At 43.5% G+C, this 25,988-nt stretch overlaps 3 protein-coding genes across 7 annotated transcripts; all 3 read right to left on the bottom strand.

The window, feature by feature from the left end:
• Positions 1-678: 678 nt before the first annotated feature.
• On the bottom strand, positions 679-4,663 carry cUnh7orf25 (chromosome Un C7orf25 homolog; the record flags this gene model as incomplete). 5 transcript variants are annotated; one of them, XM_080491437.1, is made up of 3 exons in its annotated part: positions 680-2,075; positions 2,923-3,032; positions 3,125-3,534. In XM_080491437.1, the coding sequence occupies one exon, from the start codon at positions 2,057-2,059 to the stop codon at positions 770-772; it is 1,290 nt and encodes a 429-aa protein (XP_080347563.1). In that variant the 3' UTR covers positions 680-769. The 5 variants fall into 5 exon arrangements, with proteins under 5 accessions (XP_080347560.1, XP_080347563.1, XP_080347561.1 ...); XM_080491435.1 differs by lacking the exons at positions 2,923-3,032; positions 3,125-3,534 and adding exons at positions 3,892-3,971; positions 4,540-4,663 and having other exon boundaries at positions 686-2,075; XM_080491434.1 differs by lacking the exon at positions 2,923-3,032 and having other exon boundaries at positions 679-2,075; positions 3,413-3,528.
• Positions 4,080-8,852, bottom strand: dnajc1 (DnaJ (Hsp40) homolog, subfamily C, member 1). Its single transcript, XM_080491187.1, has 12 exons — positions 8,558-8,852; positions 7,797-7,898; positions 7,672-7,718; positions 7,437-7,602; positions 7,252-7,349; positions 7,060-7,153; positions 6,668-6,752; positions 6,413-6,582; positions 6,212-6,331; positions 5,997-6,045; positions 4,744-5,135; positions 4,080-4,663 (listed from the first exon to the last, which is right to left on the bottom strand). Exons 1-12 carry the CDS (start codon positions 8,714-8,716, stop codon positions 4,595-4,597), a joined length of 1,551 nt encoding a protein of 516 aa, XP_080347313.1. The 5' UTR covers positions 8,717-8,852; the 3' UTR covers positions 4,080-4,594.
• A 2,526-nt stretch (positions 8,853-11,378) lies between these two features.
• On the bottom strand, positions 11,379-24,484 carry LOC308125954 (cadherin-7-like). Its single transcript, XM_080490002.1, has 12 exons — positions 24,330-24,484; positions 23,003-23,778; positions 19,339-19,633; positions 18,602-18,721; positions 17,146-17,313; positions 16,514-16,701; positions 14,868-15,121; positions 14,641-14,777; positions 14,440-14,561; positions 13,218-13,335; positions 12,882-13,133; positions 11,379-12,657 (listed from the first exon to the last, which is right to left on the bottom strand). The coding sequence occupies exons 2-12, from the start codon at positions 23,243-23,245 to the stop codon at positions 12,077-12,079; spliced, it is 2,478 nt and encodes an 825-aa protein (XP_080346128.1). The 5' UTR covers positions 23,246-23,778; positions 24,330-24,484; the 3' UTR covers positions 11,379-12,076.
• Positions 24,485-25,988: the final 1,504 nt, after the last annotated feature.

The raw sequence follows: 25,988 nt of genomic DNA, 5'->3' as shown, positions 1-25,988 counted from the left end.
GTGTCCAACCCCCAATCTACAGAGCCAATTGATCACTCTTCGTCAGGCCTCTTTCCTCTGACATCTCTCCATGAGTGATTTTGCCGGGAGTCAAACCTCCCACCAGCACAGGGGTCACTGAAACACACAAGCCCCCACAACCACTGCAAGGCGGGGAGTTTATGTGTTTGTAGTTGCGGAGCTATTAGTTACACAGTAACAGTTCATCAAAACATATTAGGGAATGAGGTTCTTTCTTATAGACTGACAGACTGGTGATCTGTTCATTCTGTCCATGGTCCTCCCCAGCTGGGACAGTTTCCAATACCCTTTAAGTTGGAAAAAGCAAATCAAGAGATGGCTGAAAACAACTAAAGTACATTTTCAATATAGTAATGATTCCAATTTTAGTACTTCCTGCTGCCAGGAAAAAGCTAACATACCTTTCGTAGTTGAAATTAGAATAACCAAATTACACCAGTAGTGGCAAGTGTGCTTTTCAAGATAAAGTGGGTGGTATTCAGCTTCTTCAAATCACAGCTTACGCTGACATGAAGACTGGAGGTTATCTAAGGTTGTCTTAGCCATGTCTGAGGTTGAAATGGATTTCTATGGTGAAAGGTTCTGAAATGAGTCTTACTTTTAATATCTACATATGAGGATCAGGTGACTTCCTGTGAGAAAAGACAGGTGAGCAGGAAGTGCCTGGAGAGCTTTATTGATCTTGCATTCCAGATCATGAACACAAAAGCAGCTTTCAGCTGATCAGCAAACATTTACAACACAACTTTCAGCTTCCATCAGCCCCTAAACATGAAGTCTCTGTGCCGGTGGGCGTGGCCCTCCACTCCTTACCCTCCGTCAGTGCTCGTGGTTGGTGTATGAATACGCTGAACCGGACGCCCTGATTGGCCGCCGCCCTGACGAACCGGCTGTTTGCGGTCATGGTGACGGCTCTGAGTGAGTCTCCTGTACCGAAGATCATGAGCGAGCGGCGGTTGATCTTGGCGCTATGCGTGAGGTGCAGCGTGCGCTCCGACGGCTGGTCGTCCACCAGGTGGAGGCGCGCCAGCAGCTTCTCGGCGCGTTCCTTCTCGCCCGGCCCCCCCAGCGTGTCCAGGATGAGCTGAAAGTCGTTGACGGCGGCGCGGCAGGCAAACAGCTCCTTCCCCTCCATGAAGGCGTTGAGCTCCGGCAGCACCTGATGGCGGCGCTCCTGAGCCGCCTGCTCGGTCAGCACGTGCTCCCTGAAGGTGAAGTGGCAGCGGCCGTGACTCAGTGACGACACGTACGTGATGAGCGTGGTGATGTCCAGGTTGACCCGCCGACACTCCTCCACCTGCACCTGCGTCGGGAATGCCAAGCTGGCAACAACAGTGCTGCGATCCACCCGGGTCGCCTCTGCTGCCTCCGATTCGTCTTCTTCATCCTCGTCATCTTCAGCCAACTCCTCCTCATCCTCATCCTCCTCCTCATCCTCATCATCCTCCTCTGTTACCACAGCATTGACGGCCACAATGTCTCCTCGAACGGACACGCCCATGTCCCGGAGCCGGTCTGCCATGGGGCTGGAGACGCCGTTGTAGAAGGCGAAAACGACATGAGGGTGTCGGTAGTGGACGGGCTGCTGGCGGCTGGCCTGCAGGAAGTCCTCCGCCTGACTGATGATGCTCTTGTCTCCATATTGGCCGCGGCCCTGCCAGATGTTGTGCAGGGCCTCCGCCTTCCTGCCCACCGCCTTCACCCAGGTGTGGCCGCCATTTGCCACCACATCCACCACCAGCGTCTGCCGCTGCCCGGTGGCGTCCTGGTACGTGAAAACGTGCAGCAGCGCCACCACGTCTTCCAGACTCTGCGCTGACTCCACGATGGCGGTCAGGTGGGTGAGGTTGGTGCTGTGCAGGTGGGACTCTTTGACCTGCAGCTCCCCGGTCTTAACCCGCTGGAGGAAGCGCAGCTCGGCACGGAGCTTCCCGCAGAGCTTCTGGTGACCCTCCACGCCCGGACATAGCTGCTCCGCCCGCTGCAGCAGCTCCTGGGCGGAGCTGATCCTCTGCTGCAGCATCACCTGCAGGGACATGTCTTCTGCATCCCACCTGGAGACAAAAACACAAGAGGGTGTTTCTCAATCCAATGGTCCTCCCTGCCACTCCTCCAAAGTCTTCATCCACAAAAGTGCAAATTCAGATCACTGAATATTCTTTTTTACTCTACAAAGTGTATTCCAGGTCAGTACAAATGTTTTAATTTACACTGACAGTCAGTTGAATGTCTTTGGGTATTATTTAGGGCTGAAACATCTAAATGATTAAAATTGATGATTAAAATAGTTGCCAGCTAATTTAGTAATGATTAGTTGGTTAATATATACATTTTTTTTTTTACCGGAAGCGGCCCATTTTCTTTAAATTTTCCAACCAAGCTGTTCTCGCAGCTATCACAGTGGCAGTAATGAGCCACCCGTTGCTGCAAAGCAGGAGAAGAAGCAAACAGCCAATAATTAGCCAATTAATAAACTATTACTACAGAAAGTGACTACAATCTCAATGAAGTCAATTTCAATGAAACCTTCTGGTGCAAAATATGGTGAAATCTAAAAAAGCCCGTCTCCTATAGCTATTGCATTATGAGTGTTTTAACAAACTCGCGCTGATAGCATGGCATTGAGGTTAGTTTGCCAGCAATGAGGTCGCTATCTTTCATGTCACCATCAATGATATATCAGCTCGGGTGTCGTGTTGTGTTGGCTACTCTTGAGATATTTGTTAAAAAAAAAAAAAAAAGAATAAATAAATGACATTTTGCTGGATGGTTTGGCAGCCAGATTGGACCCTCTTGAGGGCCGATTTTCTCCCACGGGCCTTATGTTTGACGCCCCTTATCTAGAAGATAAAAATCCACAGGCTTGATAATTAACCCCACCTGAACACGGTGGTAGAATACCTCTTAATCCTGGGTCTGTTACTTTGATGCGATTCTTCCGACAGTTCCTGTGTCCTTGGTCAAATGTGGGGCCTGTTAATTGAGGTGCTTCACTCCATTGTCTCTGTGTCCTTGATCAAATTTGACGTCAGATGTGATGCTATGCATGCAGCATGAAGGAACTGAATCAAGGCGATGAAGAGCAGTCCACGTGAACACTCACCTGCTGACTCACAGACTGACATGAAATAAATCGCCCTTTTCTTTAAATACCAGGTTCTCTGACAAACAGCAGAGCTTCTGACCGAGGTTACACGTCGTTCACTGACAGCCCCACAGAGTTGAGTGATGACATGAAATTAATAACACCTTTTTTTAGACCCCCTCCATTAGCTCCGATGCTAACGTGTCGTTAGCCTGCCGGTCAAAGTCAGTCTGCTTAAAGTTCAGTCCGTGTGTATTTTCGGGTAATGACAGAACGTTTGGTCGTATAGAAGCAGACCTTACTCACGGCAGCAGTGATGCTTGGCCCGCTGTCGCAGCTAAACTTGAAGTTAAAGCTAAAGTTCTTCTGCTTCTCCGCTCAGCTGGCAATAAAGGAAGGCTTCCGGTAGGTGACGTCACCATTACGCCGCAAGAGCATAAAATCCGTAAAGGGACGTTACAGTGCGGAGGATTTTTTTTTAAAATTTATTTTATTTTAACCTTCGCCAACGAAAGTTGGGCGACAAGGTTATGTTTTCGTCTGTGTGTATTTATTTATTGGTTTGTTTGTATGCATTTATGTATGTATTTTACACAAAAACGTATCACCCGAATTGTAGGAAATTTTCAGGGAAGATTTGTCATTTTGGGACGTTAACGGCAAACCGTTTCCAAATAAATCTCAAGAAACAAGAAAAAAATCTGTCCCAGTCATCTCACCACATTAAATTTACTTTGAAAACAAAATAAATGACTGCCCAAGTAAATACCTACGGAGGGCATCACCTCTGAATCCTGTTCCTCAAGTTCCACTCCCCTGCATGTTTCACCCGAGGAATCTTGGGGCAGGGAGGCATCAAGGACAACTTGAGGAGGAGAGACAGTGATTGTGACTATCAACACACCCACAAAACGTCCTTAAGTACATAAGCGTAGACGCATTACAACCCAAAGTAGTGGTGTGACAGGCAGGTGGTATTCCAAACATTCATTTTAATTTTCTTGGTTGATTTTTTTAGATTTAAACAAAAAAGAAAACCAACAGCAGGAGATAATAAATACTGTTTATTGATCACTGAACACGTTGATTGGCAGCATGCTGATCGGAGCTAAGGCACATGAAACTGAGAGGTCGTAGGTCACGTGACATGCTTCCTTTGACACATGTTATTATCGACAGCCATGTGAGGAAACAAGGTTTCACTGTTTGCGCTGCGGTGACACAAAACAAAGCTGAGCAGGTTTTCTACATCTCTAACATGTATAAACACAACAAGACTCTGTATGTTCTTGCCATGTAAAGTCCCGAGACGTCATTTGGTCACATGGCTGTCCACAGTTTGTAAAAGACACCTGAGCAGGTGAGACGCTCCGCAGTACATATAAAAACATACACTGTGATTCAGTCCAATCCAGCAGAATGTGACGGTTCACCTGAACTTAAACCTGTCAGGAGGACTGATGTCACAGCAGCGGGGGGGCGGAGTCCTCAGCTTTTGGCCTGTTTCCTCTTTTGGACCAGCTCGGCCAACATCTTATAACGGATCATACACTCCTCCTGCAAACGATACAAATGATTGATCAGTTATTGATCCGTTTATGACGCGCTCCGTACCAGGAGTCAGTCAGGTTCCTCACCTTGCTCTTTCCGGGCACGACCTTGGCGATCCGGTCCCAGCGTTCTGCGGTCCCTCGGGGAAACTGCTGCAGAGCCATTTCCAGCAGCTTCTGCTGGTTCTGAGTCCACACAGCGGCGTCCGCCTTCTCTTTGCTTTCCTGATGCTCTGACTCCTCCTCTTCTTCCACTGCAGTGGGGTCGAAGTCTTTTTGCCGACGACCTCTGACCTTCGCCTCGCTGTCATCCGCTGCTGCTGCTAATGAGCTTTTCTTGTTCCTCCTCCGGACTGCGGAAGCTGCTTCTTCGTCCTTGCTGTCTTCCTCAGCCACCCGCTGAGTCATCAGGCTGTCGTTCACAGCAACAGACTTACCAGAGAGAGGCGGAGCCTTGAGCTCCGATAACTTAACCAGACCTGAAATTCAAAAAGAGACATTATGATTTGTCGGCATCTCAGCTGAACTTCTCTTCAGTCTAGTACATTTCTGACTTAATCCATCACATGAAAGTCAGTACGACATTCTGAAAGTAGAAACCTCAGCAAGACGCCGTGTCTGACAATGGAATCTCAGTAAAGAGATCACATTCTGACAGTAAAAAAAACGAGTAATGGCTTATAGTAGAAACGCATCAGATACCATAAAACTGAAAAGCTAAAATAAATTCACCACAACCCTACTTAATACCAATAATAGGTTCTATGTAGATTGACTGGAAATGAAGAACCTTACTAGACTTTGAAGAACATAATAATAGACCAGCAGAACTTATGTAGTTTAGAGAAAATAGTACAGAAGAACAAAAGAACCTTAGACGGTTCCGAAGAAAAACACAAAAGTAGAAGCTCAATAAATGGATGTAAAATGTTATGTTGATTTTATGTAGATTGGAGAGAAAAGAACCGTAGAACCTTCGAGTGTTGAAGAACAGTACAATAGAACAGCAGAACCAACATAGACAAATGAGAACAGTATAGTAGAACAATAATTCTTAGATACATTGATCATATAGTAGAATCTTAGTAGATTGATGAGAACAATTTGATAGATCATAAGTAGATTGTAAAGAACAATAAAGTAGAACCGTGGACAGTATAGGAGAACAGTAAAATTGATGAGAACAGTTTAGGAGAATGGTGGCATAGATGACTGATCAGAACAGTTCAATAGATCCAAAGTAGATTGTGAAGAACACTATCGGAGAATACTCGGATCTGAGAAGAGGAATGAGAAGAGTACAGGAGAACAGAGGATTGAGAGCAGACTGGAGGATTTACCTGCGCTGTGGGTCACGTTGTCTTTCATCTGCTTGACTTTTGTCGTGACCTGTTGGAAGAAACAACGAGACAAGAGGGGAACGTTGAGGTGAAGCATCTGCAGTCTGAAGGAGGAGGAGGACCATCTCACTGTCAAGTAAACAAGCCCCCCCCCCCCCCCCCCCCCCCCACCAACCCCAACCCCCTCATCCAGGTAAACACTGGGTCAAACTCACATCAGCCACGGATCGGCTCAGTTCATGAGCGATTTTCTCCCATCGACCCGGAGTGCCTCCTGGGAATTTAACCATCAACCTGCTGAGGAGGCTGAGGTCGTCCTCTGTCCAGCCGGTGGCCTGAGGACACAAAGACAGTTGGAGGACAGTTCTATCAGCTATTTAACGACAGGTTGAGCAGGAGGAGCACGGAGAGGGGACCTTTTTCTTGGCAGCTTTGCGGTCCTGCAGCCAGTCGTCCATCTGGTCCTCGATGTCCTCGATGCACGTCGCTGTGTCATAACTCTGGTAGCTCAGGTTCTCAGACAACGATGTGGACTCGTAAACCGGGAACTCCACCTTTGGCTTTTTGACTTTGGGCCTCTTCTCCTCTGCAAAAACAGAACCAGCAGAATTTATTTCACGTCAACTCTGATGGATTTAGCAGCACATTCACATTTACAGGAAAGTGTTTACTTGTGGCAGCTTCCTGTTCCGCTTCAGCTTCTTCTCTCTCCTGCTGCTTCATCTGCTGGTAATCCTCATAGTACTGCTTCATCTCCTGCAAGACAGAGATCAGGGTGAAGACTGAGATCATAAAACCAGGGTTGGGATGAGGACAGGGGCGCCAGGGATGAAGCAAAGAGTCGATTCACTACTAAAACTAAGACAATGAGAGTAGGTCAAGTTTTCAGAATGGGACCGTGACCTAGACAAGAAATAGGATGAAATCCAGGACAAGATCAAAGACTAATACCAGATCTAAAACCAGAGCCAAGATTGACATCATGTAGAGTACTGTCACCTAGACCTGGACTGAGTAGACACAGAATTGAAGCCATCACCAGACTGGATGATTATTTTACTACCTGGATGGTCTGAGGCAAGTTTTTGGCAGACAGGTAGATCCAGATGCTGAGTTTCAGAGGGAGGATGTCATGCCAGTGTGGACGGTCCTGGACTCTGAAACAACAAACGAACAATAATTCCCCCCATCTCACCTTGTTCACGCAATGACACTGAAATCTAAATCTAATCCAAACTAATACCGACAGTATTACCTGTCCGTCCGGTCCTGACCGATACACCTGAGCTCCTCTGCAGGTTTGGAGCTCAGCTTCTTTTTCTTCTCTTTCTTCTTCTTACTCAGCAGCTCATCCTGGAGAGAAGAAGGATCCGCTCATCAGCTCACACAACACACACCCTGTGGTGTTTAAATATGGTCTCTTCCTGTTGGCTGCCTCACCAGTTGTTTCTCCAGGTAGATGGACCAAATGACGGCGTAGTGTCCCACAGTGAGGATGAGGAAGAGCAGGAGGCCCAGCTCCGTGTTGCTCAACTTCCTCACTCGCCTGTAGTAGAAGACCGGCTGCCGCCAATCTGGCAGCCCGTTCACCAAGATGTCATCATACCTGTGACGAAAAACACACTTCATTAGACCCTGAACGGCTGACAAGCCGAGGTAAACAGGTGACACTCACTTGAGCCGTCTCTCGTCGTCCTTCAGCACTTCATAAATAGCCACCAGCTGAAAACAAATAAAAAAAAAAGTCATTTGACACCAACATCCCTTTGTTTGTTTGATTGATATGTTCTGGTTTCCCACCTGTCTGAATTGAGTTTCAGCGTTTTCGTCTTTATTCTTGTCGGGATGCAGCAAAAGAGAAAGACGACGGTACGCTTTCTTGATCTCCACTGCTGATGCGTCCTAAAGACAAAGACGCAGGTCAGACGTGTTAATGACAGATTCGTTTACCAGCACCATTTTTTCCTGCTCTTTCATTTCAGAGGAAATGAAAATACTTATCAAAAGACTGTGGAGAGTAAAACTATGACATACTGTATTACAACTCATCTAAAATGATCTTCCCACAATCAGAAACCCCTGTGAGAGACACCAAATGGTAAATAGTTAAGATGTTTGAAGGACAGGCAGAAAGACAGACGTTTAAGAGACAGAAAGTCAGATGGTGGACAGACAGAAAGACAAGTGTTTGACATACAGATGTGGTCTTTTACACTTTGATCACACTACAACCTTTAAAACAGCTGTTAGTGTCCGCTCGCTGTTAGCATGTCGGCAGCTCTCATCTCGTCAGTCTAGAAGTAGTCTGATTGATGGTGGCAGTGTGCTGGATGAACCGCTCATCTGGTTATTCACATTTGTTCTTTATTTCAGCCCCCAATGCAAATTAACCTCACTGTGCGACATGTTAACGTGGCACTCAGGTGTTAGCATCCGCTAACTGCGCTAGCCGCGGCTCCAAAGGTTGCCATGGAGACCAGCTCCAGGTTATCTACTGTTGCGACAGTTCTGAAGTTGCCATGGAGACAGGTTATCAGGGAGCCTACAGCCGTGAAACGAACCTGCTCCACGTTGAGGAACTGGTAGAAATTCTGCGGGAACTCCTCCACCAGGTCCAGCAGCTCCAGATCCGCGTCCCAGGCGGCCAGAGTGGGGGCGGCAGAGACCAGCAGCGTCAGGCAGAGCAGCCAGGAGCCACACGGGGCCGCGGGGTCCCACATCACCGACAAACTGCTCCTGTGAACCGGAGAAAGCCGGAGAAAAGAGTCCGTACACCGTGAGGACTCCCGGTGGCCCCAGCCTCTCACTCCTACAGTTCAGAGACACTGAACCGGAAGCCTCTGTTGCTGCCGGAGCAGCGGCGCTATCAGAATAAGAGTCTGCTCAAAGGGGACCACAGCGACATCAAAAGGGCGTTCGAAGAACTGTAGGCTGAGGAAGAGGCAGAACAGATGGAAAATACGCATCAAACAGAATAGAATACAATACTGTAGAATACAAGAGAATACTTTATTAATCCCAGAGTGAAATTGTTTACAGCATTGCACAGCACAGAATATAATCAAAGCAAGATCAAATGTGTCAGAATAACGATTCAATAAATAAATATTAATATGTACATATAGAGGAATTACCATGGCATAATCAAATAAATAAACAATACCATTACATAATTACTTACATATAAAAACAAATTGAATTAAATACAAAAAAAGTGTCATTAAGTATGGAATTTAATTCATGTGTGTGTCTGATGTCAACGGACTGACAAAAAGTAAAGAAAGTGTTGCTCGTTTTTGTTGTTGTGTAAACAGGGACTTAGCCAGCTCCAAATCCTTACTGGGCCATAGGAAGTCCTGGCATGTCATTGACTGGGGATGGGGTTATCGAGACCTACTAGAGCAATACAAACACGGAATCGGAATTTATAAATGAACAGGCGACCAACAGGCAACAGCCTACCAACAATAATGCAGTCCAAGAAGCAGCAATGGACTGAGGAAGAAACCCAGTGCTTCTTTGTTGTGTGGTCTACATTGGAGGTTCAGGCCAAACTGGAGAGAACATCAAGGACATAACGCATTCATCAGTCAATACAGCGGGACATGGCTGGTACCAGGTATGAGAGGAGTCTAGATCAGAACTGGAAAAACTAAAGGAAGAGTACATCGATCAGAAATGGGATCTGGTGCGCAGCGGCAGTGGATGGCCGAAGAGGAGGCCACATTTTGATGTGTTGGACTCTGTGATCGGGGACAGACTGGCATACCGGATTACCAGGGCACTGAACTCAGCCACAGCCATGGTGGACTCCGGGCTACTGGAGGAGTCTGCTGCGCACACCAACACTGATCCAAGTACAAATGGACTGTTTAATTCAAGGTAAGGTGCTGATCGTTCTCAGGGTTTCAACTTTGCAGATGTTGGATTTCAACACATTAATTTCTTTTACACAGATTCTTTGGGTGTTTTATTTCTAAATACAGAAGTGATCAACAGCGACTCCCGTCCTGCAGCTCATGCTCGTCCTCCAGCAGATCAAATGAGATTTGTTCAGACATTGCAAGCGTTGTGATGAATGTTGTTTTTTAGCCCATCCAAAACGCATTTACTGTAAAGGAACAGTGTTTCTGAAGATAAAAAATAGTAACATACTTTTTGTCTGCTTTTCTGCAGGCAAGAGGAAGCGGGGTTCCTGCGAAATGATGCTGTATGTGGATTGGTCAGAGGAGAGGCTGTTTGAGCAAGACCACAGCGACAAAATCCTCGCCAATAATTTGGTACAGGGAATGCAAAGCATGGACACTCACACAGATACTAATTGGGACTGATTCGCATTGTGGCGCATTGTGTCGGCAATGGAGGTGCTGATCACCAATAAGAAATAAATATATGAAGACATTTGTTGTGTGTTGTGTCCAGTGTTTTGTTTGCAGTGTTGTATGAAATAATTAATGTTTTGTCTATGATGTACAGAAACTTTCGGTATTCAATACAATCTTCTATGTACTCTAATGCAAAGAAGGGCAAGAATTACAGACAGCACAAATAACATTCGAAGCAAAAAAAGACTCATTGAACACCTTCAGGATAGTATGGCAAATGTTGAAAGACCTCAGCCTCCTCAAAAAATAGAGACTGCTTTTGGACGTCTTGTAAAGTACCTTGGTGTTCTTAACCCAGTCCAGTTTATTGTCTATGTAACGCCCCCCAGATAATTACACCCCTCCAGATTGACCTCATTAACCCATGGATGGAAAAGGGGGACAGGGAAACCTTGTTCTTCCTCGGGTTACCCACCAGCTCCTTGGTCTTCAAAGATGATAAACCATTGTGTGGTTTAAAATTCAAATAGCTACCTGACTGACAGTTTACCAGAGAACACTTTATAAGCAGGGTTTTACTCTAGATTTATTGTGAAATACTTGAAATTTACACCTTGTGTCTTAGAGACAATGTCTACACAGATAGGAGCTAAAAGATCAGAATGGTCCACCTTGTGTGTATGTCTTTGATTATGTTGTTTGTTTGTTTATATTATTATTTCTTTGTGGATGTTTGCTTGTTCTCCTTTTTTTTTCTAGGTGCTCCAATTTGCTCCTTCAGTCCAAAAACATGCATATGAAGTTAATTTGAGTCCCTAAATTGCCACAGGTGTGAATGTGAGTGTGTGTTTTTATGTCTGGCTCATTGTTTTCACCCTGGCAATGGGCTGGTGGCCTATTCAGGGTGTAATATCCTGCTTTGACTCATAGCTTAAATCAATGGATGGATGGATGGATGGATGGATAAAGTGCAATGAATACTGTGATTGGATTTCTAATATTATTCGAATTTATCAAAAATATTTATCATCATTAAGTTTTACAATTGACAAGAAAAGAAAGTTTTTCAAAACTTTTATTTCACAGCTGTTCATTCAGAAATCCGGGGTGAGCCTCCATTCTGCTTTAAGGACAGGAATCAGCTGAACTTTGGATTCCTGATTACAAATCCTCCTGCTGGTGCTCAGGTGGCAGTTTACTGATCAAGGGCAACTGACAATGAAGACTACAATCAGCAAGAGACCCTGTGGGAAGATTCTACCCTCAGATTTAGCTGGGATGGGCTCAGGATCCTTAGGATTAAGTTGAAATATTTGACAAGAAAAAAATCGATCGTATGTTTTCTCTACTGTCTATATAGGTACTTTGACCATTTGTTGGACTATTTGGGTTTTTACAAAAGGCAAACACAAAACATGTTTGGCTTTGTCAGTCATTCACGTAGGTCCAGGTATTGGTCTCTTTAGTTCTGCTGTCAGATTTGACTTGACTTTCATATCGATCCACAGTTTCTTGCCTGGAAATCTCCAGAAGTACCAGACTAACTTGCTTTCACACAATGGTCAACAGCTGTTTTTCCTGATTGTGTTCTCAGAGTCACTGAATAACACAAGGGGCGTCCTCATTTGTGGTCATCAGAGAATTGCATGCTGGGTATCAGAAACAGTCCTGACATCATGATGTATCTTTATCTCATTCCGATGGATTGCTTCTACTCCCTACATGGACTGTCCTGGCCATGTCTACAAACTTACATCAGAGCCCCGTGCTGGCTGAAGACAAGGAGGTAATGCCCCCTCCCTCTTGGTGCTCATAGAGGTCTGCAAGCTTTCTGAACCTTGGCCCCCATTCTCTCAGGAAGTCATAGCTCTGTTGAGATTCTAATGAGTTTAATGAGTCTAAGGAGCTGAGCGACTGAGCGGCCGACCCATTACCCTCAAAGGCGTAAGTCTGCAGTGAGTCATAGGGGGGTGCCGTTAAGTCCACATCTGCTTCCTGGAGCCTGTCCCTGATGAACTCCTGGAAGAGCTTGTTTTTGTCCGCCATGGACGCTGGTGTTTCTGAAAGGAATGGAGGTGGATGGGGTAGCGGCAGTGGCAGTGGCAGTGGCAGCGGCAGCGGCAGCGGCATTGGTGGCAGCTCGGCTGAAGTGTCTCTGCTGGCCAGTTGGGTTTGATGTGGGTGTCTCAGGGCAACCATGTCAAAAGCTTCCGTGTCCTCCTCTCCTCCTCCCTCGTCGTCGTAGCGAACAATGTTTTCACGAATGTCTCGTTCATCATCCATCAGCAGAGGCTCCTGCCTTCTACGTTTGACAGCAACTATTACCATGACGACACCTGAGGAGATAGGAGATGGGATGGTTGGTCATCAGACGTTTTCACCTTCAATTAACTATGAAACTCCCAAAGTGTGTCCGGCAACTCATCCATCCAGCCACACAATTAAAACCGAAAATAATTTTTGGTCTCAGTCTCCTTTTAGGACTACTTTGAAGAGTATATTTAATTCAACTTTAGTAAGAAGGGCTTTAAATCAGATATCATCATGAGTCAAATCATACCAAGCAGTGTGAGGACACTGGTCAGAAGAATGGCCAGAGTGGTGCTGAAGCCATCTGGAAGCAATTGCAATGCCCCCTGGCTGCACTGGCGTTGGCCTCCATGTAGGTCGCAGGTGCAGACGGAGATGGTCAGTGTGTTGGTACTGCTGAGAGGGGGACTGCCGCTGTCGGAAATCACCACTGGTAGGAAATGAAGAGGCTGATCCCTCTGCAGGAACCCACCTCGCCTCGTCAGGACAGATGCTGTGTTGTCTGAAGACAGAAGGACAGGTGATTTGGAGAAAGACAGAGATGGCAGCTGAAGACGTTTTATGTTAAGAGTTGAGATGGACCCACCATTGTTGTCTCTTAAGAGGAAGCTTTGGTTCCTAGCGGCCTCTGTGGTCACTGAAAACAGGAAGTGATGTCCCTTCTCAGGTTCATCCAGATCCACAGCGCTCAGAGTCTCAATGATCTGTCAAACATGGACAGACCGGGGCAGCTGATTAAGAACTCCTCAAAAATGTATAACATTTAGTCTGTACATCCTGATGAGCACCATGATCCTGGCCATGTGACATCAGATTAATGTGCCCCATGGGACATTTGGATGAAGATCAGAAACAGATTAAAGCAGATTTCAGAGATAGTGTGACTTGTTCAGTGTAAATAACTCAGACGATTTATGTCAGCTCAACATCTGGCGCACAGAGGCTTATATGTCGAATCCATATGTTCATCCCACACGTTTACCAGCTCAGTACAAATGTTTACATATTCAGGACAGATGTTTGCCCAACCCAACAGATGTTGACCTTCCTCTGCAGATATGTACTTGTTTGTACAGATGCTCACTTGTTCACTGTTTGGATGATCATCTGCATAGATGATTACCCATAAGGTCAACTATCTGAGATGATCTTTTTTTACTTCTAGTGACTTTTAGATAAGCCCCGCCCCCATTGCTTACTGTTACTAACTCGGACAAGCCGTCAGCTGGCGATAGACAGCTTAGCCACCTAGCTTACTTGATTAGCAAGCAACGTTGATTAAATCGGCTCGAGGAAGCTCGTCGCAGCTCGCATTATGTGATCGATATTATAAAACTAGATTGCAAAGATTATATAAGACATTGCCTTGCTTTGGAACAAATGTAGATGTCCTTGTTTATAGTAGTCGTGTTGCGTTTGTGTGGTCTATTACACAGCTTAATCCACAGGAGACATTTGTACATGTTTTATTTGTATTTTGGAAAATGGGATGACGTAAACCCCGTTGTTTATCCTTCTGGGATACCTCGTATCGCTTTTGCATGTGCCCCAGGCACATCTTTTGAGCACGCTTGCATCTTAAATGATTTAAATAGCCCAGAAAACAGCAAAAATGTCACCAGTTCTTATGATTTACTATGGAGCTGAGAATATTTGTCTGAGTCTGGGCAGTTGACAGTTGAATGCTATTGGTTTGTTTGCGTTAGGGGGCAGGGCTGAGCTAAAATGTCAATTGATGTTAACCTGCCAGCACAGATGTATTGAGTGTCCTTATCATTTAACCTGACATTACTAACAAAGAAGTCTACCTGTCCAGGTTGGGCTTTCTCACAGACGAACGTCTGGTACTCAATGGCGAATTTGGGAGCGTTGTCATTGATGTCCGTCACAGAGACCACAACCACAGCTTTCCCCATCTGAGAGGGATCCACTGATACACAGAGACATGGACAGTTCATACCAACGGTAAACAGGTAATTAATGACTCATTTTGATAAAGTGTCCCTTACAGCTCTCTGTGGCAACAACAGTGATGTTGTGTAGAGCACTGGTCTCCCTGTCCAGATGCTTGTTTGTCCTGATCACACCCGAACTGCTGTCGATGTCAAAGTAACGCTCTATGTCGGTCTCCCTGTCGATAGAGTACCTGTGGAGAGACAGATGGATTCATTTTTACAATGTCATGATTAATGCTATTTAGCTCTTTTTGGTTGCAGCTCTAGGTCGGTCACCTCACCTGATAGGACTTTTGGTAGCATCGGGGTCATGAGCTGAAACTGACCCCACGTCAGTTCCCACCTTAACAGCCTCAGAAACTACCATTTGACTGACAGAGGTGGAGAAAACTGGAGGCTCATTCACATTCTCCACGAGCAGCCGAACTGTTGTCACGTCGCTGAATGGACCCGAAGAAAGAAAACGAGTGTCCACATACCGATTGGATGCCTCGATACGTAAAGTGTAGCTGGACTTCATTTCATAATCCAGCATCTAGAAAGAAAAAAAGAAATATCAACAAAAATATCTTTCAAGTAACAAACAAACAAGAAGCTGAGTGACTTTTTTTCAGTCTCATTGTCTTCACATCATCTGGTCCCATGAAGATCAAACACAGTTAGCTTCAGATTCATGATGCAACAAGACAGACAGGACAAATCTCTGAAACTGATTCACGATTTGAAGTGATGAAATCAGACACACGGGATTCTCCCTGGGAAACAGTCATAGCTTCTTTTCACTTTACACGCATCACCGACATGAACCTAAATTTAAAGTGCTGCCAACAGCTGCTGGGCAGCAGAGCCTCTCCTCTGGGATACTACAGAAACACTGACATGATGCAGCGCTCTGCAGACTAATGCAATGATCACACAGCAGAGAATTCAAAGCACCACATGGCCCAAGAGGTGGGATCTGTGGGGGGGACTGTTTGAACCCTCTCAATCAGTTCAAGCTTAGAGAAGAACACTGTGTCTTCACCCAGAGTGAGAACACTCATCTTTTTGTGACAAGCAGGTTAAATTTGTCCTTCAGCATCCTTGTTCTCACACTTGTAGGCTGCAGCTACTTATTAGATGTTGGCAATGTGTCTTCAGACATCGTCAATCTATCCTTATAGTTCAACCATCAGACAGCCAAGGAAATATGCTTTTAGCACCTATTCTGATATAATTATCCCTATAATTAACCCTCAGAGCTTTCTAGCCAGTTCTTTAATCACAATAATGACTCATTTATTTATTTATAAAAACATTAAACCTAGGATATTCATAACAAGTTCTTGGAACTTGGAATAGTTCTCAAAATTCTAACTGGTGATTAACTCTCTTCTCTGGCATTATCCCCCAGGAACTCATAGTTTGTCTTCAGACCTACACAGCGAAAAGTCCCACTGGTTTCTAGAGGTTTACAACAAGTCACATCAAATTGCCAAGTTGTCAATTTTACCTCTAAGTATTCCTCAGACTTTCCACTATTTCAGGGAGTTGAGGGAAACGAACCTTCAGTCTTTTAATCTATAATTGAGATTGTCGGTTTTAATACCTATTCAACTGGTTCTTGAAAATCTGGAATAATTATCTTACTACGCTCGACTCCACTTGTTCCTTGGTTATTACAATTTGTCAAATTAGTACAACTTGCCGACACATCACTGCTCATCAGACTTCAACAACTATTGCAACTATTTAACAACTATATAAAAGTTTGTAGAACCAGCATTTAGACATCTAAGTTATCCATCCACCCATCCATCCATAATCCAAACAAACAAACAAACAAACAAACAAACAAACAAACAAACAAACAAACAAACAAACAAACAAACAAACAAACAAACAAACAAACAAAACAAAACAAACAAACAAACAAACAAAGCTGCACCTTGTACAATTTCACCAGTCCTTCCTGTGTGGCAGGATTTGTGAGGATTCTGAAAGTTCCCAGTCCGTCTCCATCCAGGATTCTGTAATCCATCTCAGCATTCTGACCAATATCCAAATCCACGGCTCTAATCTTAGCAACTACAGATGAAGGCAGGACCGACTCTGGAACACTGAACTGGTAACTCTCTGGAGGTTTCAAAGGTAAACACAGGAAATGATGAGTACATGCGCAGTTAAACATAAGTAGTGTTTGTTTAACTCAAATACAATGAGATAGAAATTCATTCAAGTGAACAAACATACAAATGGGTATGCAGAGATTCACACAGGTAAACCATGTGGATGGTAATGAGTCTCTGATGCTATGGCTTTCTGGGCCTTCACTTCAGATCAGATTCTGTCATTTTAATTGTCATGATGACATTTATTCGTTGTTTTCCAACAAAGTTAGAAAGCAACATCAGTAAAAGTAACAAATCAAATGACTTACAGCGAACCTAATTTAGTGCATAAGGATCAAGCTCTCAGTTTGCAAACACAAAGATAAAAACTCAATGTTTTTCATGTTATCATGCAATTCCCCTCTGAGTGTCTATGATATCATAACGAGCGTTCAGAGGTTAGACTTACTACGAGGAAAGCGAGGTGGATTGTCATTGACATCGGTCAGCGTCACGGTGACGGTTGTGGTTCCTGACAAGCCCCCCATCTGACCAATCATATCCTTGGCCTGAAGGACCAGCAGATAGCGATCACGGACCTCCCGGTCCATGTCCGGCAGAGCTGTCCGCACCACACCTGCAGCACAGGTTGGGGTTAGGGGTATTAGGTATAGGTGAACCCGTGGTCATGTTGGGGTTTGGTAAAATTCCAGTTGAGGTATTGTTAGATCAATATAAGGTCATGTTTATACTAGAGTCAGGTCAGGGTATGATCCCATTGAATTAACTTTTTGTGAAGGTTATGTCATGACAGGTCAAAAATAGATCAGAACTATGTCAAACCCCTATCAAGGTTGGGTTACTGTTACATCAGATATATAAAGACTGGATACTAGTTTATCAAAGGATACATCTTGTTAGTAGAAGTCAATGATTAGTAAAAGTTTGTTTAAGGGTTAAGTCAAGTAGAGGTTACTGTTTAAGATTCTTCAATCCAACACAATGCAGGTAACTTACTCATTATATTCTTAACCCTGGCCTCAGGTAAGTGTTCGTACTCATCGTCATATGAATATTTTATGACATTTTTTGGGGGGTGATGCTCACTTTTTGTGGAAATGAAAAATGAAACCCAAGTCATGCACTCATTTAAAGCCCCATGAAGCTGAAGTGAGAGGATAAAGTCATGTGACATCCGTTTTTACAGACACTGGCTAAAGTGAGTACAGAGAGGGTTTTAATCAGCTTTCATTTGATCTGTGTGAGAGGGGCTGAAGTTGGCTCACCTACTTTCTGTCACCATGAAAATGTTTCAGGACCGATCACAGTCTGATATTTAAAGAGCAGAGATGCTATGTGTTTGAATTATTTTACTGTGTTGAGGTGATTTTGGGAATTCAATTACATTTGAAGGCATTCACAGGTTTTCGGGTGTATTCAGGTGTATTTATAAGTATTTACATTATTTCACGAGGCATTTGTAGTTTTGTCTGGGTGCATAAAACATATACACATGATCATTGTAGCTACTTTCTAGAGTTTTCTTAAAAGTTTGGGTACATTCAGAAGTGCCTGTGCGTTTCTGGGTGTATTCATGTGCTTTGAGAAATTGTCAAGTCATGTTGTTGTTTGTTTACATGCATTCAGAGGTGTTCGGGTATTTAAAAGCGCTAACATGATCCAAGGTGTGCTCAGGTGCTTTCAGATGTATGATTGTAATAAACGGAATTCTATGGGAATTTAGTTTGCACTGGACAATGATTGTTTTTGTTTAGGTGCACATAGAAGTGGTGTGTTAGCAAGTGTCTTTAAGTAGAGCCTTCAGTTATGCTTAGGCCTGATTTGGTTCATTCAAAATTATTCAGATGTGGTCACATAATATCGATTGTAGCTTTGCTGATGTCCAGGTGTCAATGTATCGTTACCTGTCTTTGCTTCCACAGAGAAGTATGGCTGACCCTGCAGGATGCTGTAAACCACTCTGGCTGAGTGTCCATAAGTTGGATCATCAGCATCGGTTGCCACCACTGTCACCACTGATGTACCTGTGAAGAAACTGTCATTCATAAATGGACAACTTCAAGAAAGATAAATAGGCCCATTGACAACTCATGGTATTGCAACAATATAGTCAACTGTCGGTACATTGTTTGTTAGGATACTTCCATTTGTAAAACATGAGATTTCACTGTGCGTGTAATCAAAATCAAATTTAGAATCAATCAGCGTGGTTCTTTTGTTTGATCTGGAGATGATAAGTCTATAAGAAGTTGAGAAACATTGATGAGAGTATGAGGTTGGATGAAGAGTTGAAAGCAGGACAGGCGTCATCGACCAGTTGCTTCCTCAGCCTCACATGGAAAGTGTCTTTTAGTGAAATGTAGTATAACAATTAAAATAAATAAATAAATACAGCCAATAATATTGTAGTATGTGTGTATTAGTTCACTACTGACCAAATGGAGCAGTCTGCAGACCAGCTATGACAAAATGACCCATGTGTGTTTAGGCTGTATACACTAACACAACTGGTATGTTTCTTTCCTTGTATCTCTGGTTTTAAATATTTCCATTATAATAAAGTTTACCACAATTTGACATACGTAACTCCCATATTAGACAGATATTTGAAGTTCTTTCACTCAGTCAGCTTCTTGCTCACCAACAGGAGACCTCTCAGCCACTCGGGCAATGTATGGTCCATCAAGGAATTTGGGCTCATTGTCGTTGATGTCCTGGACTTTGATGACAAACTGGGATTCGGGTTCAACTGGCAGGTTGGTCTTTCGGTCTCGAGCCTGAGCTCTGAGGGTGTAGTACGCCTGCTGTTCCCGGTCCAGCCTCTTCGTGGCGTGGATATCTCCTGTGTCTTCATCAATGGAGAAGATGGATATCGCTCCCTCGCCGCTCAGTACGTACTTCACCTGACCGTCACCTTTATCCATGTCGGAGTGGAGCTGCAGGTCAACGAGAACCGTACAACAGTTTTACACGTTTCAGATCGAGATCTAACTGATGCGCATGTGCCTGCAAGTAAACGTGGCATGCTTGTGATCAAAGCTGTCTGTGGACAGGCAAACATGTAAATAATGTAAAACTGAATGTAACCACAGCTGCACATAAACTCAATTACATTCAAACTCAACTGTATGTAAACATAGCTTGTTCCTTCCATCCATCCATCCATCCATCCATCCATCCATCCATCCATCCATCCATCCATCCATCCATCCATCCATCCATCCAATAATTGGGATACAGTATAGCCTAAAGAAGCCCAAACATCTCTGTCCCCTGCAACATGTTTTAGCTCTTTTGGGGGGAACCTCAAGCTTCTATCATTTCTGCCCCTCAATACCACATCCCTCCCCGCTCTCTCACGATGTGTGAAAATAGCTCTCTGTGAACATACAAACTCAACCACATGTATGCCTGTCTGCATAGAAACACACCTGCAAACAAAATTGCAAACTCAATTGCATATGAAGTCAGCTGTTCATTAACATGAACGGTTGCAGGTAAGCCACAACATTGTAGACCTGATCACATATAACATTTTTAAAACATTCAATGTGGCTACAAAAACATGGCTGCAGGTAACCGGGTAAGAATAACTGCTGGTGAAGACTTTCACATGTAAATATAGCTGCATATAAGCACATTTGCAGGTAAATATGCCACCTGGGCTGTTATGGTGTGAGTGTAAAGCGTAGAAAGAAATTGAGAGAAATCCTTTCAACATCATTTTCAACATATGTTAATTGGCAGCAGTAGCAATTATCACGTAAACATGTTCAGACAGAATGTCAGAATATTAACTTGATCAGACCACTCAGGGATAAACAATGTGCATGTGTGCGCGAACACACACACACACACACACACACACACACACACACACACACACACACACACACACACACACACACACACACACACACACACACACACACACACACACACACACACACACACACACACACACAAAACAGAGTGGATCAGTCTGATCTGTCAGCTTCAATCTGTGCAGCCGTTGTCTCAAAGATACAGCATGCTTGTCATCTCCCAGAATGCCACAGGGCGCTCTGAGCTTTCATCTCAACAACAGCACCATCTCTCAGACGGCTGCATGGTCCAATCAGACGAGTGATCTGAGGTTTGAGGAGGTCAAAACAACACACACGGATGCAAGCTTGCGCCTACACACGACAGACTGTAATTCCAATTTGAATGGAACTGTAGCAACACTATTTGAATGTTTCTATCCACTTGTGCCATTTTAAAGCTGTTCATCGTGGGAAAGACACAGTTCCTTCAAACAAGAGCCTTGTTTGTCAAAATCCCTTTCTGACAGACACCTGCTGCAGATCAGCACATCAAACCAGCCTCCGGGAAATTCCCCTCATGGGTCATGACACGGATCTCATCAGTGTGAATAGCTTTATTTCTTTTGACTTATCCACTTCCTTGACTTCCTGTTACTCTGACACATCTTAAAGCTCCTAAAAACTGAGTAATCTTTTGAATTCTTACAATGTGTGACAAATGGAGTTCTTCAACCTTATTGAATCTGAGGCTGTAAGACTCACAGCGTTGTCATCTACAGTCCGTATGCCACCGGTACAATCAGGAAATGAATGAAGCTAAACAACAAGCACAGTTATAGCAGCGTTCATGTACAAAGATAAAGTTTGGTATGGAAGTAAATGAAGATGTGGAAGTGCTGCAGTGTTGTCCTTCATGGCATTCTGTGGCTTTTGTTGTGTCATATTTCTATGAGACACCGGCCATGAAAGCTATGGCACTGCCAGATGATTACCTCATGCTATCTATGGTCATATGGCTGTAACTATTGCTATCTTTAACGAGATCTTACTGACGTAAGAGCACAGGTTTTAAGCTATTAAGAGATTATTCTCATGATTGTTGTCTTGGACGAACAATACTCAAACTGTCACTTGTCCTGTTGGAGTCAATTGAGACTATAAGTTATCTTGTGAATACTGGCTGGTCCTGTCTGTGTGGAGTTTGCATGTTCTCCAAATGTGTGCGTGGGTTTCCTTTGAGTACTTTGGTTCCTCCCACATTCCCCCAAAATTGCATGTGAGGTTAATTTGTGACCCTAAATTGCCCCTGCATGTGAGTGTGTGTGGTTGTCCTGTGATGGACTGGAGACTTGTCCAGGCATATCTTGCTCTTGCCCATAGCTGGGGTGAAGTGGCATAGAAGATGAATGATTAGGGGAGAATGTCAAAAGAAACCAAACAAAATTATTTGAGTGCTGACAACATTTTGCTTGAAATATATATACACAAGATGCCATCAGTCAATGCAGCAAAACTATAATCTAAGCCCTTAAAATGCAGATGCAATGAATTCAAACCTCATCTTAGTAGTTTCAACCTATTTATAAATCTACAATACAGTTTAGTAATGCACCAAAAATGCTTACGAAAACAAAAAAAGTAACAGGCTCTGAATTTCTTTTTAAGAAATAAAAGTTATTGTTGGATTTTTGTGAAAAGTTATTGAGTACTTAAGTCAAACATGCATTATCTGTTTTATGACTTCCTACATTTATAGTATCACAGTTCATCTGACCATAGTTGTGTACAACGACCTTATATAACATTTTCCCATATTTTGTCGTCAATAGGAGACATTTCAGTCTCAGCAACGTGGCTAAACTCTTTTGAAACACAAATTGTCATAATTTTTAATAAATTTGCGAAATCATTTCCAAGTTGAATGAATCTCAATCTATAGCAAAGCTGTTTAATAATGTGTTTAATGATTGTTATTAACTTTGTATCATTGGTTTAGAAGAAATTAGAAAGTTACCAAATATGATTATTGAATGGGGTCAAAACTCTCACAAGTACATTTCAATAAAGACACTTGCAGTGTGTTTGACGACGTTTCAGGTTTCTGAGCGTCCCCTATCTAAACTGTACTGTTTCTTTACCACAGAGGATCCCCATGACTACCTGGACCGTCCCCTTTAAACCAGGAGGGTTTAATAGGGTCACCTCTAGGCTCAGCAGCTGCAGACGAACACACTCCGGCCCGAGAGGAGTCAACTGAGGTTAATTAAGAGGAAGCTCAATATCTCATAAGCATGGGAAGCATGTAATGGTCCCCAGCTGGACGAGTTGGAAGAGGGTCCTCAGTGGGTTTATTCGGCCAGCTGTTCACCAACTAATTAGACATGAAAACCAACCGATAGAAGTTGAACCAAGACCTGGACCTGGTTCTGGGCTACATTACTCATTTATTCTTAACTCAATAAATATTCATCAGTAAGAAAGAAAATCCACTGCTTTTACCTTCCCTACATAGAGTGGTTCATCTCCGGTGTACTCCTCCAAGACGAAGAACTGGTTCCACACCCAGCTCCTTCTCCTTCTCAGTGGATAGTGGACCGCCGCCCCTTTCTTTTCTCCCCCTCCTCCCTTTGCAGACACTTGACGAAGGACGACAGAGTTCAGTGTCATCGCTCCACAGCCGAACTCTTCCCACAGGGACAATATTAGCACGCTGAGCATGCTCACTGCACCCAGGCAATTCATCTCTGAGCAGACAGACACTGTCCAGCAAAGAGACGTCAAACTGACCAATGGAAGATGGTCTCAAAGTCTAATGACGCAATGTCAGACTGGTCAATGACAAGATGGACCAAAGTCTAATGACATAATGTCAAACTGTCCAATGAAAAGACTTTAAACTGTCCAATAAGAAGATGCTCTACTGTGCAACCACAATGTTGAACTTCCCAACGAAAGGGTGTGAGACTGTACAAAAAAAGATGTTGAACTGCGCAATATGTCAAAACTTCAAATGTAAAGAAGTGAAATGTCTGATGAAATGTCCTCAACTGTCCAATTTATGCATTCCAGGAAAAGATGTCAAATTGTCCAAAACACACTGAACCGCTCAGTAAAAAAGTCTTAATGGATATTTGTCAGTGGTGAACTGCCTAAACCACTCAATAAACAGACAACAAAAGGTCCATTGAAAAGAAGTCCGTTATTTTAAAATACTAAGGTCTGTCCGGTGAGGAGGAGGTAAAAACTTCCAGGCAGATGAGGTGTTCAGTCCGATCCTTTGAGACAAAAGAAAGATTTTATCATTAGTTGTATGTCCACAGTTCAGTCAGACTGAGCACAGAGACTTAGCCAACATCAGTACAATAAAAATCAATACATTAAAGACCTGTGTACTTTTAGAAACCTCAGCCATAGGAACCTACATATATTCATGGAGAAAATTGTTTTTCATGGAACAAACAAAAGTCTTCAAGTCACCTGAAGTCTGTGCAAACAAAGAGTTTCATTCAGGATGTCCAGCAGATCCAGGAGTTGATACACTGATACATATTCACAGATACCTTATGTGTCATGTATGTTAATGTGTTTCATATTCAACATTTAAAGGATTTTTAGTTTGCGTTGGTGTTAATCAGATTATGAAGCTGTTTATCCTGTTAAATCTGCCCCAGTAAACTGCTGAAACGTGTGAATCACTGCGGGAAGTGGAGGTTGGATGTGACCACAGAAACACTAAGCTGTTTCTATAACTCTGCTCTTTAGTTCGACTCCAATGGGAACCTTTTCCTCATGGACTTTGACAGAAGACAGAAAGAGACAGTCCTACCGTCCAGAGTCTTCCTTTGACGAGTGAGTCGTTTTGCTGATCTGAGGGTTTCCTGTTGGTTACCCAGTGATAAGACAGATAAGTGATGAAAGGATGAAATCAACAGCTGCACCCCAGCAGAATGACTCGATCTCGCTCAGCATCCTGCTGTCACTGAATCCCCATTCAGTGCATGGTGAGGAGGGGGCAGTTCAGCTCCTCCCCTCACTCTAAACAAGGAGGGGGGGAGGCTTTTTTTTTTTCTTTTCTCAGCAACTCCTCATTTTGCTCAGGTGAGGACTGGATCAAATCAGACATGATCAAAAGTAATTTCACCTTAGCATTCACACCCTCAGAAAATCAGCCTGGGGTAATGCGTACGACGCCCACAGCTTCTGTTCAGTAACCTTCAATAAAGAGCATGTCAGTTGTTTGAATCCTGAATGGAAATGGCTGAAGGAATCAGCTAATGTGATGCTGAAGTTGAACTTTGTTACTTTTGTATAGCCTTCAACAAGTCTTCTTCCTTTGATGACCTCAATAATTACATTACCTCAACGATATGGGCTAGTCTGCTTAGGTTTTCATGTTTTCACTTCACAGGTCTTAGTACAGTCAACTGTTGTTATCTGACCCAGGCAGGAGCAGTAAGATCATCCAGTCAGAGCCACGGCGATGACGGAAAACCACAAAAAACATGCCTTTCTCGCTCACACGTAAAGATTTGGTCCAAATATTTTCTCTGGATTAGATTGTTGAAGATGGGAGGGTTTTCACTGGCATTCGCCATGTCAAGTGAAGAGGATCAATGTTGCTATCTCACCTCATGTAACTATTTTATAAATCTATTTTGTTCAAGAAGCATTCACTCCCAGGTCAGGGTTGTCAAACATAAGGATCGTGGGCCAAAACCAGCACGCATCTCCAATCTGGCCCATCAAACCACCAGGCAAATTATAAAAATATTCACAGAGAACATTGATTTTTTTTGAAAAACATGTTAGTCAAGAGTGGCAAACACAACATAACACTGAGACCTGAACTGAGATATCGGTGATGTTGCCATGAAAGCCAGCAAACTAGCATTAGCCTCGAGGTGAGTTTGTAAAAACACCCATAATGCAACAGCAATAGGAGAAGTTTTCTGGTCATTTCACTGTATTTTACATCGGATGGTTTCATTAAAATTGGCTTCATGTTGAGATTGTAGTCATTTGAGAGAATAGAATTGTTTGTTTTTGAAAAAATATAGACTTTTTACTACATGTATACTCTACGTCACACAATAAAAGAAGTAGAAAGTTTAAACTCAAAGGTTATTATGGCAGTGTTTTACCGAACCAGTTCACTCGAGATGAAAATTAACTGCTTGTGGCCCCTTAATTAAAATGTGTTCGACACCCCTGGTCTTGAGCATCTTTAAATTGTCATTCATCTGTTTCTATTGTCTCTTGTCAATATTGTTTCATCTCTCTATATTGTTATATATGTGTTTGACACCCTTGATCCAGATTAAAGAGCATCTTCCTCCTTCTATTTAGATTGCCCAATGCATTGCTGACAGTTCAGCTGATGTGTAATATCAATAATACAACAATGCACACAATATTAAGACACGTTAACTGGAGAATGCTAATACAATAGTTACTTTTTAAATAAGTGACTCGTAACTATAATGCG

This window comes from Lipophrys pholis, assembly GCF_963383615.2.
Source record: "Lipophrys pholis genome assembly, chromosome: 1".
NCBI lineage: Eukaryota > Metazoa > Chordata > Actinopteri > Blenniiformes > Blenniidae > Lipophrys > Lipophrys pholis.
This window is presented reverse-complemented; position numbering and strand designations above follow the sequence as displayed.

Bases quoted from the DNA above. Each gene is read 5' to 3' on its own strand.
- LOC308125954 (XM_080490002.1), bottom strand. From the start codon at position 23,245: ATGAATTGCCTGGGTGCAGTGAGCATGCTCAGCGTGCTAATATTGTCC. The intron at 18,722-19,338 runs GTGAGCAAGAAG...GTTTCTTCACAG, and splicing joins GGCTGAGAGGTCTCCTGTTG to GTACATCAGTGGTGACAGTG. The intron at 15,122-16,513 runs GTGCAGCTTTGT...TTTTCTTTCTAG, and splicing joins GACTGGTGAAATTGTACAAG to ATGCTGGATTATGAAATGAA.
- dnajc1 (XM_080491187.1), bottom strand. From the start codon at position 8,716: ATGTGGGACCCCGCGGCCCCGTGTGGCTCCTGGCTGCTCTGCCTGACG. The intron at 6,583-6,667 runs GTAAACACTTTC...CTGTTTTTGCAG, and splicing joins GGAACAGGAAGCTGCCACAA to AGGAGAAGAGGCCCAAAGTC. The intron at 6,046-6,211 runs GTGAGTTTGACC...TTCTTCCAACAG, and splicing joins TGAGCCGATCCGTGGCTGAT to GTCACGACAAAAGTCAAGCA.